This window comes from Tachypleus tridentatus, chromosome 12 (genome assembly GCF_004210375.1).
Source record: "Tachypleus tridentatus isolate NWPU-2018 chromosome 12, ASM421037v1, whole genome shotgun sequence".
NCBI lineage: Eukaryota > Metazoa > Arthropoda > Merostomata > Xiphosura > Limulidae > Tachypleus > Tachypleus tridentatus.
Window position 1 is genome coordinate 78,658,321 of NC_134836.1, and position 18,664 is coordinate 78,676,984.

Genomic DNA, 18,664 nt, shown 5'->3' on the forward strand with positions numbered 1-18,664 from the left:
CTTTGGGCCATGTCCCCGCCTCCAGTGGATCAGGGTGAGTCTGGAAGCTTACAACACTAAAATCTGGTTTTGATACACGAGGTGGGAACAGTACAGATAGTCCATTGTATACCTGTATACTTAACAAGTAAAAACACGAAGTCTCAGGTTTATAGTGCAGCCACACCCGGGCCTCAGTATGAAACGCTCCTCACACGAGTTTTCGAGATACACTTACGAGTCCGTTTTATTATGCAAGGTGAATCGTCGCACATAGCTGCTGTTCTAATAGTAAGAACATCCAATCAAAACAATTTTAGTATCAGTTCAGATGTTTAGAAATGCCCTTTTCTAAGGCTACACATTTTATTGGTCTGAGTCAAGAAAATTTACAATTACATACGAATGAATATACTCTTAAAAACATCCACCATCAATTCATATAAAAACAATAAAGTTATAAAAATGACTAATAGTTTTACTGTCAGTTTCTTTTCCCCTCCCCCTCCCACGCAAGAAAGTTTAACAACGTACAAAATGGAAATGTCAAACAACATAAGCATAGTGTTTAACCCTACGATCAAAACTGTATAAAATAGGTGGGGAAAAAAGACAGCCGGTATAGAAATCTATCAACAATTGTCAGACACCGCAGCTTAGACTTTTATTATTAGGTTGAGGAATAATTCGTGAGCGTTTTAAATAATTTCATTCAAGCATTACATGCAAGACTATACAATACTTCAATGCATGAACACATTACACCCAAAACATTTATTATGATACTTTATTTCATGTAATACCTAGGTATATAGTATGCATTGTTTTAAACGAAATTGCAAGAAATTAAATGCGAAAAGCAGATGGTGTCGAAAATGCTCGATTTTGTCCACTTGACATTCCATTTAATGAGCTGAAAATGAAAGCAAAAATTAAAGACATATGAAAATCAAACACACCATCTATTAGAGCAAAAAATTATCTACCAAATGACATGAAATATTTTGCGAAAGCGTTTCATTGTTGAATATATTTTGTTAACTTGAAAAAACGCTCACGAATTATTCCTCAACCCAATATTTACAGACAAAATATAAATTTATAGCATGTGCTTTGCCATCAGACCAAATATGTGACGTCATCGTGCAGGATGTGGCCAGCAGGATCTTGTATTTCAATATAAACCAAAAACACTTCCGAAAAGTGTGGATATATATATATAGTGAGAAGATATATCAGGATTTATTAAGTTTCCAAAGTTTACTTGCAACAGTTTCTTTGAAAAGTAAAAATAAACCAATAAGGATCAACTAAAGCTTTAACATATAAATACATATAATTTTACACAAAAACCGTCTATACTTCCCTGCCAAAACACCGAAGTTAACCTAAGAAAAAGTGAAGTAAAACCAACACAAATATTGTAACACGAAAACATGGACAGCTTGGTTGTGCTTTCGGGTTCACAACGAAGAAAATCACTCTGGCCACAGTCTCTATTAATGGTCAGCAATAACGGACAAAGGAAATAACTTATCCACACGTCATTTCAACAGGAAGAGCAATAATCTGCTGCCTAAATGTTAGGACTACTTTTTAAACGTGTATCCACCGTGCACGGGGTCTTCTTGCCAATAACGCAGGTCTATGGAAGGAATTTCTTTGCAAGGTAATCGAGGATTGCTAGAAACGTGAAAAAAAAGTTGTTAATATATAATTTTAATATGATTTTTGATTAAAAAAATTAAACACACACAATCATTTTAACGGTTGACGCCATTTTCTTTCCTTTATTGTTTACGTCTCTCGTGTTAGAATTTACTAAATAATTTCCTTTTAACCAGTATTGTCTTTTAACATTAATATCACAAATAGTTGACCCATTGACACAACTAGTTTGTTTTATCAGTACATGGAACTCAACATTTCTTAACGTATTCGATCACGGATAAATAATATGCAAGAAAAAAGAAAACCAATACAATTTACAAGTATATTCTGTTTAGTTTTGTTGTTGTTGTTTAAAAAAATCACACGAACCGACAAGTATTTAGTACGGATTTCACATACAAATGTGTTATTATAATATTAGCAGCATTCGACTTGTGCAGATTGCATAGGAATTGTAATCTTTTATCTCAATTTATCTGATATCTTCGGTTCGGGTTTTTCATAATTTTAATCGTGTCTATAGTAAAATACAGTCGATACAAAAATTATTCCAAATAATTATCTTTAAAAAATTATAATAATGTTTTCAACATATAATTTATACAGCTACATGAAAATAAGTCAGTTTATTGCGCGGTATGGAATCTTCTGATGAAGCGGTAATAGCGAAACGCTGGCTGCAATAATATCGTTATAATGTGTAGAGTGACGTTTTTTTCCTAACATTTGTAATAGATTTACCGTTGTACATTTATTTTAGTGCCTATGCTTCGTCCCCCGCTGGTACCGCGGTATGTCTATGGATTTACAACGCTAAAATCAAGGGGTTTGATTCCCCTCGGTGGACGCAGCAGATAGCTCGATGAGGCTTTGCTATAAGAAAACACATATGCCTCCGCGTCTTTCTGTATACTTTTCTTTTTTGCATGCGACGTTTATTCTTGACTGTGAGTTGCACAAGTCTCGGCTGTTCTCGATGAAAGTGAGAAGCAACAATATTTGTTCACGAAAACGCGTTAGATCATTGTTGTCAAGCAAACTTTGATGAAGGTTCTAGAGACCCGTGTGATTTGTATAAAAGTAACGCGCTAAGAAAATTATTATTGGACAGCTACAGTCAGTACACGAAAGATCTAGGAAGGCTATAATTGAAACTAACGTCTATTAACTGGAAAACTACAAAATTTGACCAGGATTCCGAACATTACAAACAATTCAACTTTAGTGAATTACTTGGAACGATAGAACTTCTACAACGACATCAAATAATTTTTTCGGTAAGAAGTGAACTTCTAACCAGTGTGAGACTAGTCAAGAAAGACATCGTTAACTCATGCGAGGTGCAACAGTATCAAGTCAGAATTAATCTGCTTGTCATGGATTTGGATCGTCGTTAAAATATTCAGCTCAAGACCACATAGAAGTCTCACTGTTGTTTGTAAGCTTGTAAAACTGTTGTATGTAAACAATCTTTTGTAATAACTGTTGTTAATAACCGTTATTATACACTGTATTGTTTTGATGTTTATATATTAAAATATATTTCTGTTGGCAAATAAAATAAAGTTAATACATATTAACATTTAATTAACTACTAAGCTCGAACTAAAATTTCGGTTATTTAAAATAGTAGTACGTAACATACGTAACATAATAAATCGGAGACTTGCCCAAGATACGTTATAGTACGTAGCACAGTGTTTCCAGATTGTACGATAAATCGTTTTGTTGTTTTCTTACGTTTATATGGAGAGAAAGATAGAATCTTAAAGTTTATACTTTACTCACTAGATGGGGTGAGGGAGCCGCATAGCATAGAGTTGAATAGTAGGAATATCATCGGCATTTTCACATATAAGCTTCGACTGGAACGACTTTCTTATTTCCTGAAGTTGTTCTGTCACAAAAACAAATAAAACCTTGTATAGAGTGAACAAACAACAAAACATCAAATCACAGAGTCTTTGGAAAATTTTTCTATTCACCGTTACACGTGAGAGCCAAACATAAATTTATGTGTAAAAACTAAACATTCGACAATGTTTTAAACCTCAAACATTTGTTTTGTTTGAAAGTTCAGGTAAACCTACATGAGGGTTATCTGCGCTAGCCATCCATGCTTCAGCAATGAAAACCTAGAAGGAAGATAATTTAGTCAATATCACCCACCGCTAACTCTTAAGCTACTCTTTTAACAACGAATAGTGGGAATGACCGTTACATTATAACACCCACACGGCTGAAACGGCGAGTATGTTTGGTAGAATGGGGATTCTAGGTCGCGTTACTGGTAGGTTTAAGTAGTGATGTCATCCTAAGAAGTCATAAGTGTATATATATATATATATATACGCCAGAAGACTTATAACGCTTAAAGCCAGGTTTCGATAGTCATTGTAGGTACAGAGCAACGAACTGCCTGGTTTTATCTCTCCCGTAGGTAACTCTAATGTAATGGCGTAAAGGGCTGAATAAAAGCGTAATTCACTACATCTATAGCTAAGCTTTAGTTCTTAGTGATCAAAATAGCTAGCGAACTTAACTGACATTGTTGCCACTGTTATGATACTTCCCGCATCCCATGGACCAGAGTTGGCTACACACAGTAAATTACGAGGCCGAATGTAAAACAGTTATACAGGCAAAGCGATACGGGCTCGACAAGTAAATATACAAAAGTAAGGCCTTTAAGTCAAGAGTATGTCGCCGAAACTGGTAAATCCAAGAATTTGTAACTTAATACTTCTTTGTTATTTTCTACCTAAACACCGTCTTATGTGCTAAACCGCTAGGTGGAGATCTACCTCAAAAGATATAGCTAAACCATATCCTTAGTTTAGGCGGAAACGTTAAAGATTAATTACGTATCTATTTTAGGTGGGTGTATTAAAGCTAAACCATATTCTTAGTTGAAATGTGCTACTTGAAGAAAGGACTATCAGCTCCTACTATCTGTTATACGGCCAGTCTTGAATGAATAATGGTGTTGTTATACAAAAGAAAGTGCGGACAGCACTCGGAGATACGTCTCGAGTCTTCGACTTTTCCCGAGTAGTGAATAGCAGGTTAATATTTATTTCTTGATTACGAGAAACCCACTTGAAATAAAAATGTATCTCAGAACGGCTGGTATACCGTTTATACTCTCGCCCTAAGACATGTGCCCGGCAACGATCACTTGCAAACTCCCCCTTTCTTAATCAGAAGATGGCATAGGAAGGTCGAAACGTTGTTCTCTCTTTATCAATAAAAGGTGTTGATACCAATACCAGCCGATCTGAGATACAGGTTAATATTTAGGCCTGCCTCGCAAGGTTAACTCACTCCGGTGAAAACAACAACAAAACTGCAGTACGAATTCACGAAGTTAGTGCTAGTGACGAGAAATGATATAAACTTCACACCATAAATGTCCAAAGACTTTCATTTATAAGCCACATGGCTATTGTACAGTTCAGAATTGTACGGTAGTGTTAAAGTGGCCCAAACACAAAATGGGCCACCACCACCTAAAAAAATAATAATGGGGCCCCTACTTTATTTCCTTCTAATTGTAGTTACTAATATAACTGATTAGCCCCCCCCCCTGCAACTGTGGGGGAAGGGAACAGTTACACTATTGGCAATGACTTAGGAGTCTACGGAATCTTCCAAAACAACTCTGGTAAGTAGAAGAGAAGGAATTTTTAACCGCTAAAATATATGCATTTCTAATCCTCTTTTTTATACACTGTTCATAATTTGTCACTCGAACTCGTGAATGATGTGATAACAAAAGTGCATTTTTTTTTTGTCCGAACGGTTTGAACATCAACAAACTAAAACACTAATGTACATGAATAACTTTACCTGGTGTAAATGCAGATGGGAAGCCGGAATTTTCGTACCAGAATCGATCACCTCGTCTTACATTGTCGAACTGGCGAGCGATGATGCAAGCAAAGGTTGGACCAATCATCGCTCCTGGTAGGCGGTACTCCGAAATTCCTCCACTCCAAAGGTCGATATCATCAGGGTGTCTGGATACATTACATAATTGAAGAGTTATTTCTTCTTCAAGGAAATAAATAATCTTTACGGACAAAAAAGCACTAAACAAATGTCCATCAAAATGACAAAACTTGGTACCTGTTTTTAAATTTTGTGTGTTTGAAAGTTGAAACTACAAATTTGCTTTAAGGGATGATATTCGTCAATATTGCTACCAAATAACGGAACTAATTGTTTGTTGCACTATTGCTATGGCCACATTACCTTACAAGTTGGCACTTGTTCTTAGAGTTTGAGAGTCTAGTGAAGGACTTTATTAGAATTTGCTTCAAGTCTAGTGAACAAAGAGGCCAGTTGTTGAGATTATTATACATTTATTTATGACCTGAATATTCTAACTAGTGTTGCTAAGGTTTGTTAATCATATTACTGTAAACCTGTCAATATAGATACAGCTATAATGTAAGACTTCTGAAACTATGTTTAGTATGGATATGGTAGTAAATTAGACATTGTGAAGCTGTTGGTTGGTTGGTTGGTTAATTTAGTGTTTTATGGCACAAAGCAGCTAGGCTATCTGCGCCAAACGTCCGGTAAAAAGGTAAAAATAAATTCAATGTAGTAAAATATAGAAAAGGAAATGAAGGTAAAACAAAACATCATTGAAAAACAGAAAAGCATAAAACCAATGTTGACACCTAGTCTACAATGTTAAGAGAGAAAGCAGAGTAAGAGAAGTTGTAAAGTACTTACTCTAGCAAAATGGTAATGATCATAACCCCCCAGGAAGACCAACAGGTAAGTACAAGAACCACCATCAGTCACCTGAAGTTAGTCTTTCCAGTTCTGGTTCCGGGTTATGTGTCATTACAGCCATTATCAAAAGGTAAAGTAATAAAAGTTGTAAAAGACATGTAGCAAAATTGTAATAATAATTTGCCAAATGTCCGGTAAAAAGGTAAAAGTAAAGTAATTGTAGTAAAATTCATAAAAGGATATGAAGGTAAAAACAAAACAGCAATTAAAAACATAAAATGGCATAAAACCAATGTTGACATCCAGTCTACAAAGTTGTAAAGGACTTTGTTTGTTTTGGAATTTCGCACAAAGCTACTCGAGGGCTACCTATGCTAGCCGTCCCTACTTTAGCAGTGTAAGACTAGAAGGAAGGCAGCTAGTCATCACCACCTACTCTTTTACCAACGAAAAGTGGGATTGACTGTCACATTATAACGCCTCCACGGCTGGGAGGGCGAGCATGTTTGGCGCGATGCGGGCGCGAACCCGCGAACCTCGGATTACGAGTCGCGCGCCTTACGCGCTTGGCCATGCCGGGCCGTAAAGTACTTTCTTTAACATAATGGTAATAATCATAACCCGCCAGGAAGACTAACATTCTGAGGCTACGTTCAATATAGATATGGTAATAACTTATACATTCTGAAGCTATGTTCAGTATAGACATGGTAATAAATTATACATTCTGAAGCTATGTTCAGTATAGATATGGTAATAAATTAGAAATTCTGAAGCTATGTTCAGTATAGATATGGTAATAAATTAGAAATTCTGAAGCGATGTTCAGTATAGATATGGTAATAAATTAGAAATTCTGAAGCGATGTTCAGTATAGATATGGTAATAAATTAGAAATTCTGAAGCGATGTTCAGTATAGATATGGTAATAAATTAGAAATTCTGAAGCGATGTTCAGTATAGATATGGTAATAAATTAGAAATTCTGAAGCGATGTTCAGTATAGATATGGTAATAAATTAGAAATTCTGAAGCGATGTTCAGTATAGATATGGTAATAAATTAGAAATTCTGAAGCTATGTTCAGTATAGATATGGTAATAAATTAGAAATTCTGAAGCTATATTCTGGATAAATCTAGTTAGGAAGTATAGGACTTTGAATAATTTTATTAAAGCAGAGATCCGTTTATTTTTACTTTAACTTTTAGGATCTTGAATTTTGCTCAGTTGCTGGAGTCAAGTTTTCAATACTTTTAAAGATTGAACCCTGAAATCTGTCGCTTTTATTTCATTCTAAATCACATCAATTCAAAGACTGTCTAGGTGCTATTGACAACTCTTCTTAGCTTTGAAATCCTGGGATTGTGAAAAATTCCCTTATTTCTCGAAACAAAGAGTGAAACTAGCTATCGACAGCTTGTATTTACTTCATCACTCCTGAGACTCTGAAAAACTTTTATTTCTCAGAAAAGTAAGCGAGTCCTTAACAGTGTTTCATTTTCTCGGAACGCGACGTCTTACTTCTACATCTGCGACATTTTGCAGGTCCTTTGATTTCTAAAAACCAATTTCTTTTGTAGACTTTTAGTAATAAGAAGGCTATGCTGTTCCTAAACTCGGGTAGATGGTGAACTTCCTAAAAGGTAAAGAAAAAATGTTCCTTTGCTAAGAACAGGCCACAGTTGTTGTAAAAAGTGTTCCTTTGCTAAGAACAGGCCACAGTTGTTGTATCAATTATTTATGAATCGGTTGGACCGTCGTTAAAATCTTTTCTCAAAACAGAAACTCTAAATACTCTCATACAGGCATTTCACACGATTACGATTAACTGTAATTCGAGTGATAACTTATGACTTACTTACTGTTCTGGGAAAGCTTCTGTTTTCCTTACAGGCCCTTTCTTCGGCAAACCAATCAGACGTGTTATTTCTTGTGTGTTTGTTTGTACGTTTTGTGAATTTCACGCAAAGCTACGCGAAGGCTATCCGCTCTAGCTGTCCCTAATTTAGCAGTGTAAGACTAGAGGGAAGGCAGCTACTCATCACCACTCACCGCCGACTCTTGGGCTACTCTTTTACCAATGAATAGTGGGATTGACTGTTACATTATAACACCCCCACGGCTGAAAGGGCAAACATGTTTAGTGTGACGGGGATTTGAACCCGCGACCTTTAGATTACGACTCGAGTGTCTTAACCACCTGAACATGCCGGGCCTAGTTTCCTTATAAAAAACAGAAATATCAATATACAACATAGAGTACTTTTTGAACTAATACATAAGATTGTTTGTTAGTAAGAAGTTCAAGTGCCCCTGACCCCCCCAGATCGAAGTGGACGCCTGATTAAGGGCAAAATAAAAAGAAATCATAAAATTGATGTATTATTGAAAAACATATGTTTGCAACTGTGATAAGATAACAAAGTGGTTTTTGTCGTTTTCACACAAACTGAATAGTTTGTAATGTTTCATTAACATGTTCTTACGACTTATTCTCTTATAAATATATGCTCAGCCATTCAGCACAATAATTCGTTTTAATCACTCTATATTTACTATAAATATTAGAATCAGTACTGTATGTGTTTTTTGTCCAAACTGTAATTCACAAACAGGATTTAACCCTATTTGACCTATTTGTAAAGTCCAGTTCCGAAGACCCGTAAAAAAAAACCCTTCCCAATTCTTTAACTGTCTCTAAATAAACTATGTATGAACCGTCGAAGATGATCCAATATAAACATTATAATCCGATTGCTCGTGCATGGTAATAAAATCTCCATTTTTAGCGTTAAATGGAGGACAAACACTGAAGAATTGTGACGATATGCCTGGTTACAGCACCATTGAAGTGTTGCTACGCACACTTCTACGAATACCTTATACTTACTTGTAAATTTGCGAATATCTCAGGGCAGTTCCGTTGCTAAGAACAGGTTCAAGTTCTTCAAATGTCTTGGCCCTACCCAGTCCGCACCATTCTCTGTAGCTATTATACCCTGGTACTCCTGTTTCTCGGCCTCGCATAATGTTGAAAGCAATTAGATCCATCCCGAATGGTTGAGGCGGCTCTTCAAAAAGGTGGTTGGTCACCTGAAATCATAGTTTGAAATTATTCCCTATAATGGTTTTATTTGTTTCTTTGTGTTGAGCACAAAGCTTCCCAATGGGCTATCTGTACTCTGCCCATCAAGGGTATCGAAACCAGGTTTCTAGCATTGTAAGACCAGACATACCGCTGTGCCACTTGAAGAGGGACTATTGTGACAGATAGGGAATACAACTCATACCGACAATTGTACGGAAAATGGGAGACTTTTCGCAGCCCATTGTCGTTTACCCCATTATCATGGTCCATACCCTTAGAATATCGAATCATTAAAACAAATGAATAATCAAACAGAAAAAAACACACCTAAATTACTGAAATAATTAGAAATGCGATAAATTATAATAATTATACGATTCTCTGGCTCGATAGTAACTCAGATACGTGTGATATTATGACCTCTTGGTCCCAGAACTGTGACATATTGGTAGACACCAATGAGATAGTTGTGACCATCCTATTTACTAATGGATATTACAGCATAAATGTTGATCTCTGTAAAAGTAGAATGACGTCACTATTCATTACATACCTCCATGGTAATGAAGGGGTCATACACTTGAGCTGGGGTGTTAATAAGCCCACCGATCAATTCGTCCATTTTCCCGGGTTCGTATACAATGTAGGGCTGACGCAGGAGAGTACGAAGAGGGTCTTCTCCTACAGGGAAAAACAAAGATTAGACAATGTTAAAAAAGAAAATTAAAAGAGATACTATTACTTTAGAATATTTCAATATTAAAATCTCAGGATTATTAAATATTATTAAAATTAAATTATTATTAAATTATTAAAAACAAAGATTAGACAATGTTAAAAAAGAAAATTAAAAGAGATACTATTACTTTAGAATATTTCAATATTAAAATCTCAGGATTATTAAATATTATTAAAATTAAATTATTATTAAATTATTAAAAACAAAGATTAGACAATGTTAAAAAAGAAAATTAAAAGAAATACTATTACTTTAGAATATTTCAATATTAAAATCTCAGGATTTTGGAAATAAATAGAATATAAATAAAAAAGTTAAACAACAACAACATTAAAATCATAATTTAGTTTAAAATCTCAACATTTAAAAAATCACTTACAGAGAAAAGAAAACAATTAATTTTAAAGCAAAGAAAAATGAATACAGTTTTGTTTGTTGCTTTTTTACCTATGAACTCATGAAACTTATTGTACCGTCTGACCATTCCCTGAATGTGTGTGTGACCAAATCTAAAAGCTGCTGCCTGGAAAGCATTAGACATACCCATGTGGACTTTAGGGTCATAACCATTCCAGTGTCCCTGTAAGTTTAACATTACATATGATACCAGTAAACTACACAAACAGTATACATTGTTACACTTCACATTACATTATATGATACTAGTAATCTACACAAAACAGTATACATTGTTACAGTTCACATTACATTATATGATACCAGTAATCTACACAAAACAGTATACATTGTTACAGTTCACATTACATTATATGATACTAGTAATCTACACAAAACAGTATACATTGTTACAGTTCACATTACATTATATCATACTAGTAATCTACACAAAACAGTATACATTGTTACAGTTCACATTACATTATATGATACTAGTAATCTACACAAAACAGTATACATTGTTACAGTTCACATTACATTATATGATACTAGTAATCTACACAAAACAGTATACATTGTTACAGTTCACATTATATTATATGTTACCAGTAATCTACACAAAACAGTATACATTGTTACAGTTCACATTACATTATATGATACTAGTAATCTACACAAAACAGTATACATTGTTACAGTTCACATTACATTATATCATACTAGTAATCTACACAAAACAGTATACATTGTTACAGTTCACATTACATTATATGATACTAGTAATCTACACAAAACAGTATACATTGTTACAGTTCACATTACATTATATGATACTAGTAATCTACACAAAACAGTATACATTGTTACAGTTCACATTACATTATATGATACCAGTAATCTACACAAAACAGTATACATTGTTACAGTTCACATTACATTATATGATACCAGTAATCTACACAAAACAGTATGCATTGTTACAGTTCACATTACATTATATGATACTAGTAATCTACACAAAACAGTATACATTGTTACAGTTCACATTACATTATATGATACTAGTAATCTACATAAAACAGTATACATTGTTACAGTTCACATTACATTATATCATACTAGTAATCTACACAAAACAGTATACATTGTTACAGTTCACATTACATTATATCACACTAGTAATCTACACAAAACAGTATACATTGTTACAGTTCACATTACATTATATGATACTAGTAATCTACACAAAACAGTATACATTGTTACAGTTCACATTACATTATATCACACTAGTAATCTACACAAAACAGTATACATTGTTACAGTTCACATTACATTATATCATACTAGTAATCTACACAAAACAGTATACATTGTTACAGTTCACATTATATTATATGATACCAGTAAACTACACAAACAGTATACATTGTTACATTGGACTGCAGCATTTTAAGTGATTTAGAAAGTAAACAACGTGTATTCCTTTAATAATTCTGTGCTAGCCATCGCTAATTTAGTATTTTAAGACTAGAGGGAAGACAGTTAGTTATCACCATCCACCGCCAACTCTTTGGCTATTATCTTACCGACGAATAGTAGGATTGACCGTCCCATTATAATGCCCCGCGGCTTAAAGGACGAGCCTGTTTGGTGTTACAGAGATTCGTACCTGCGAACCTCAGATTGCGAGTCGAATGTCTTAACTACCTGGTCGTCCTGTGCCTAAATCGTAATGGATCCGCAAGTACAACATCAACAACTGTACACATCTATCGGTGGATACTAAGAATGGTTAGGGCGCTCAACTCATAATCTGAGGGTTGCGGGTTCGAAACTCCTTCACACCAAATATGAACGCCCTTTCAGCTATGGAGGTGTTATAAAGTGACGATTAATCTCACTATTCATTGGTGAAAGAGTCACCCAAGAGTTGGAGGTGGGTGGTGATGACTAGCTCCCTTCATTCTAGTCTTACATTACTAAATTAGGGACGGCTAGCGCAGGTTGCCCTAGTGCAGCTTTGAGCGAAATTAAAAAAGATAAAGACCCTCACCCTACAGTGCCACCACAAACTTTGAAGTACAAACTATTGAAACATATATATATTTTTCTATTTCTGGCCAATAATAGCTAGTTTATTTCTAGTCAAGCATGAAGCTACACAAAAGGCTATTTGTGCTATGTCCATCCACAGGTATCGAAAACTAGTTTCTAGCGTCGTAAGCCTTCGGACATGCTGCTGTTCCATTGAGGATAAGTTAGGTTATTGTGATGCGTTACCACTTTCTAAAATTAATATTGAAAGTTTTTAGAATAAACTTTTGGTCCAAAAAGAAACTCGTGAACACATCTTCAGATCTCATTCACCAAAACTGTAACTTTGAATTATTCAAACGAGCAAAGAAGTTAGCAGCTTTCTTACGATTTGAGCCTTTGTATTAAAATCTCTTGCATTTACGTCTATGTGTGGAAATATAGGCAATACTTGTAAGCTGAGAACTTGTTCGTTTCTGTAGTCTTAAGTGTGAAAGAAACAGAGCCGCTACGCTGAAAGTGTTGCTTGTAAACGTAAGCTACATTTCTATCTTTGCGTGTACTTTACGCCAGGTGTGGCCTAAATTTTAGCGTAATCTGGCTGTGAATCGAAGTTTTATGGTTTACGTCTCATTTTCTCAAAACAATGGGTGTGCTCTATAATAAAGACGATCAAATGCCACTATTCAGTCGATCAAGAGTCGCCCGAGATTTAGAGGTAGGTGTTGTTGAGTAACTGACTTTTGTTTCTTATCTATAATTCCGAAACTAAGGCTAATGTGCAAAAAAATTTTGTATAACTTTGCGAGAAAATTATAAAAGAAATAAATCTATTTTTTTTAATGAGATTTATGTTTATCAAAGCAAGTCTGCAGTCTTACCTCTGGATTTAGAGTGAGATTGTACCTGTGTATCATCTCCTCACCAACCGTCATTGGAAGAAATTCATTAAACGTGATATGCTGTACAGAGCCCGCCATGATGTGTCGAGCCTCGTGATAGATTCTTTCATCGTCCCAGTGCGGGTTTAGTCGGCCAAGTTCGATGGCAATTCGATTGTGGTCGCGCACATATAGAGTATGAAGGACAGTGAGATGGATTTGTTCATTAACTCGTTCGTCACCTAACAGAAAAAGTATATAGTGGGTATGGTTTTAATCGCATAATTAATACATTAAGTTGATATTAGACATCAATCCAAAAACTTTCTAAAATCGTACAACATAACAGTAGTAGAAAAAGTGTCTCAGGTTCAAATAATTTTCCGGCTAGACTTCGGTAATGTGTTTGAGCTGAATCTTCTCGTATGGTTAAACTATTTTCTTAACACTGAAGATGGGAAATCTATAAATGCATGTTTCGCTGTTCGTAAACTAGCACATAAAACCTCCTATTATGTCACAAAAACTTCTATTAAAGTTACAGTCTAACCAAAATTAAATACGTTTATATATTTTTGATAAGAACCTAAACAATAAATAAATCCTCTATTAAGTAGCTGGGTGGAATTTATTTGAACTAAGCCTAATCCTGTACCTCCATCTTGAACAACCAGAAGAGCTAAGAAAACTAAGAGTGGATTTGCGAAAGGTTTACACTAAAACATCAGTAATTTAGAGTAAATCTCAGACAAAAATAAACAAAAAGTTCACTTCAATTTTAAAATAAATGCTTTAAATACAAATAAAATTATATTTTATAAACACACTTTTGAGTTGCTATCGGTTTATTGTGTTGTTTTTATTGATTTCATTTTTTCAATGCGCTACCTCTCAATAAATCGTTATTTCCGTTTTGTTTTTTACGACTTCTTTAACAATCTTATTTCTAATTTCAGTAAATCGAATGTGGAAATTGTGTTTCATTGAAAATTTCTTCCTAAAAATACAAATATGGAAGTTTACTGGTATTATAAATGTTGCTATTCGTTTTACAATAAATGTTACATCAAGTTAGGCCTAAAGTACTTAAAGAAGTTTACAAGTTTCTTCTAACATTCCTGTGAACCGAGTGACCACCAGAACAATTTTAGTCTGAGTATTCAGAATTAGGCTTCGTTATTGTGAAGAAACTTTATACATATATAAAATAAATTTGTATAAAAAACAAGAAATATATATACTTGAAGTTTAATCCTCAGAGAAAAGTAATTTGTGTTATGTTATGTTAGGATCTAAATAAATTATTCAACAGTCTGTTTGCCTGAATATCTAATCACATAAATTAAGTCTTGTTTGTTCACCTACCGGCAAGGAAGCAAAACAAGTGGCGCGGTCTGGCTGTACAATCTCGTTCTGAATTTTCAGACATAGGGGGCAGCAGTGGCTTTAAGCCATACTCGTTGAAACGATCCCAGACTCTCATCAAACCTGTAACGTGAGTTCATAAATATTAAATCCACTCTTTAAGGAACTACAGAACTCTTGGGTTTATAAGTCTAATGCGTAATGAACGGCAAATATAAAGCAATAAATTTCAAAGTGAATGATTGAAGGAGAAGTTGGGACACGTGGTTTTACAATACAAGAGGCAATTGAATGATTAGGTTATATCACTAGAAAAGATCAAAGGAACAGATTAATTATATGGCAATTGAAGCTTAATAAGAACGAAAGAAGGAACATCTTACACATATATATAATACTTGAAACGTTTCGGAATATACATATATAATGGGATCAGAAATAATACGTAAGCCATGTGCATGCTTTTCACCTAACCGGAAGCAAAGCCTGAAGCGCATATTCCCAAATGATCAGGTGTTAAATGTTTGTTACCTTTTCATGTGTGTTACATATTTTTTGTTTTTATATATTTTTCCACCAATAAATAAAAAGAAAGTCTACTGATAGGAACTTCTTTCATACAATTCTATTCGTTTGTTTACTTACGTATAACCATAATATCAACTGTTAGGTTTAAAACTGAGCAATAAAAATAAATATTTTGGCCATTGATTATCAGTGATGCGGATTAATACATAAAAACACACCAGTAAGTATTAAAAATAAAATGTTAGAAACAAAACAATTAACAAATAGCTAGAGGACGAAACTCTCTGATGGTCTGACAGCCACTTCAACCCACCTGCGCTAAATTCAAATGGCATTAAAAGAAAAACAAAATGGATGGATTTCAGTATGTTCTAAAAATCAAAATAAGCTCAGCATAACGCCCTAGTGGTTAGAAATAAAAGTAACATGATAAAAAGAGATTTAAAATTAAACTTTGTTTCTATCCGAGAGCTCACCTCCTTTTCCTAAGCGGAGTTTGTGGGCAAGGTCTTCCGTTGAACCGTAGAGAAAGTTGGCGTCAAGAGGTGATGTGTCCAGATTGATGTGGGTTCTTGGGCCTGCCAGATAAAAAACATGTGGAGTTGGAAAATCTACTTCATACTTTTTATACATAATATATGGTATTAGTGTAAGCTACATACAGAGTTTTAAGTAATGTTATTTACATGTAAGATTACGTTTCGAGAAGCGTTTAGGTAATTGAAACTGTTTCCACGGATACTGGTTTTACTTATATTTACAAAGTAACAGTTAGATTAAAAAGGCATTCCACTGGATTCTTTCTTTTCAGAGATACTCCCATCGAAACGTCTATTTCCAAAATTTCAGAATGAGCTTTTATCTGTCCGAAAAGTTCAAATGGACATAATTTTACTCTGTGTAAAATATTTTCACGGGGGCGTCTGAACCAGAGGTACTGTGAGCGCTGTACCTTCCCCACTTTTACATATTTGACATGCATATGAACTATACATTATATATATTATCATATTAATTTTTTGGGAGGGGGCATGTCCCCAAATCCCATAAAATTGAGTGGCTAAAAGCAGCACCTTATACTTTTAATCTCTCATTGTAAAATCTGAAAGCTTAACCAAGCACCCCTACCTGGCAGCACATGTCTCCATCACTGCATCTTGTGAATATTATTACAGTATTCTCATTACTAAGATAAACTCTTTGAAATGAGAACACTTTAACTGTCAAAACGTACAAGCGATTGTTTCAGAAGTTTCAGTGTATCTTACTGTTCGTTTTTTATTGACCACGGTCGCGTTTTTTTTGTTTTGTTTTTTTGTAAGTGAATAAAGTAGTGAGTATTTCCAATAAGAAATACAGAAAACGTTTGTTATGAAAGAAATAAAGACGAAAGTTTTCTTTGTTTTCAATAACGTCCCATTCTTTCATCCTTATAGTGTATAAACATTTAAAATTATATCTTGTGTTGTGATTGGATTAAACCACCTTTGAGTTCTCGTAAAGGAACGTAATCACCTACCGAGAGTACATCCAGGTCTTTGACCCGCCTCAAGACGTTTAAATTCCATGCAGTGCTGACCATAACGGGAATAGAATGGATCGTCTGGTGGGATGTCGATCGTCATACAGTTAGGATGTTGGACCTCTTTAGGCATCCCACAGCACTTGAAATCCAAGTCACGTTCGTCTGAAATTCCATGAAATAATAAAGATCAAATAATGCAATAGGAAAGTTATGGCAATCAGATGCCAATCATTCTCTCAGTTAGTAGTTTTAAACGGTAACTTACATGTTCAATACGTACCGTATTTTAAATGTATACTACTCACCACAATCGCCTACATTTTCATACAAATTGAATTAAAAGGAAGACTGGTTCTATTGGTTTAATCTTTTCAGTTACTGAGAAGACAAGCTGTAAGGATACTAAAATTTAGAATGAAGTCCAAACTAGCAACCATTCGATTCATTACTTGTCACTTAGTTGTTTCAATATCGCGAAATTTCACCCTTCGTTAATAACCTGTACAGCGTTGCCGATCGTGAGACGAAATACACCGAAACCCAGTGTAACTCGGGGATAAGTGGTGAATCGAACGACACATCTATTTTTAAATTTCTTTTTAATTACTATAAACTTAATTTTTACTCTTAAAGTGTACTTAATATTAATAATAGTTAACTTCTTACAGACATTTTGTACGCTCTATATCAAAGCTGATAAACGTTTGAAAGTGTTATAATCTAATATTACATGGTAAAACTGGTACACATTTCATAGTTGTAGATCTGATGTCATATAAGTTGAACGGGTTTGAAAGTGTTGTAGGTATGGTTTCACGTCATTATAAAATCAATATATATATATATTGCATTGACATGGATATTTTTAAGTATAATTTAAAATTGCAAACACCTAGTTTCTACACGACAAAAATTAAAATATCATAATTGTAATTTTAAATTCCTCTCTTCAAGAGAAATTCCAAAAGCTGTAAAAACATTAAAAACACTTTTATTTTAACATTCGTTGAATATAATTCAATAGACACTGTCATCCACTGCTTCAGTCTAACAATGATTTCCTAGTTACTATCCTCCTTGTCAGTAACTGAGACCAGGTTCTACAACCCACAATCTTCTCATTTATAAAGAAGTTGTTCTGATGCTGCCCTCCATCGGTCATTATAACAACAACGAAGTACCTCGGTTTTCTTTTCATTATACCGTAACGCCTCCAATAAGAAACATAACATATCAGTAAGAAGTTACGTTTCAAAAATGGCGTTTCCAAGTAGAAACATTCTCCCCCATACTCCATTCTTGATTCATTCAAGTTTCAAGTTCACTTGTATTGTTGGTTAACAAAAAAATTCATTCTTAATGACGAGAAACCCACTTGAAATAAAAATGTATCTCAGAAAGGCTGTTATGGGTATTAACACTTTTGTTGATAAGAAGAAAACAACGTTTCGACCTTCCTAGGCCATTTTCAGGTAAAGAAAGAGAATTTAAATGTGACCGTTGACTGACATATGTCTTAGGGACGAGAGTATAGGCGGGTACAGAACTGTAGGGGGCGTTGCAGGTGGATGTTAGGTTATTAATTAGTAAAGGTATAAAGTTGTTTCTTTATATTGGTTTTAGTATTACGCTTATTGTGTATTGGTACTTTCGTATTTGTTAAATGTGTGACAAACAATTTTGTATATTTAGGGAAACAGCTTA

General features: G+C 34.4%; 1 protein-coding gene across 2 annotated transcripts in view; it reads right to left on the minus strand.

The window, feature by feature from the left end:
* Positions 1-309: 309 nt before the first annotated feature.
* LOC143233712 (peroxidase-like) overlaps positions 310-18,664 on the minus strand; it is a 48,530-nt gene continuing 30,175 nt past the window's right edge. For both annotated transcript variants that reach the window (XM_076470258.1, XM_076470259.1), the window contains exons 7-16: positions 16,955-17,122; positions 15,912-16,013; positions 14,908-15,030; positions 13,543-13,784; positions 10,673-10,805; positions 10,040-10,167; positions 9,289-9,491; positions 5,500-5,669; positions 3,439-3,547; positions 310-1,662 (exon numbers count right to left, since the gene is read on the minus strand). In XM_076470258.1, the coding sequence (XP_076326373.1) occupies positions 1,569-1,662; positions 3,439-3,547; positions 5,500-5,669; positions 9,289-9,491; positions 10,040-10,167; positions 10,673-10,805; positions 13,543-13,784; positions 14,908-15,030; positions 15,912-16,013; positions 16,955-17,122 (1,472 nt within the window). In that variant the 3' untranslated portion in view covers positions 310-1,568. The remainder of the gene's footprint in view (positions 1,663-3,438; positions 3,548-5,499; positions 5,670-9,288; positions 9,492-10,039; positions 10,168-10,672; positions 10,806-13,542; positions 13,785-14,907; positions 15,031-15,911; positions 16,014-16,954; positions 17,123-18,664) is intronic.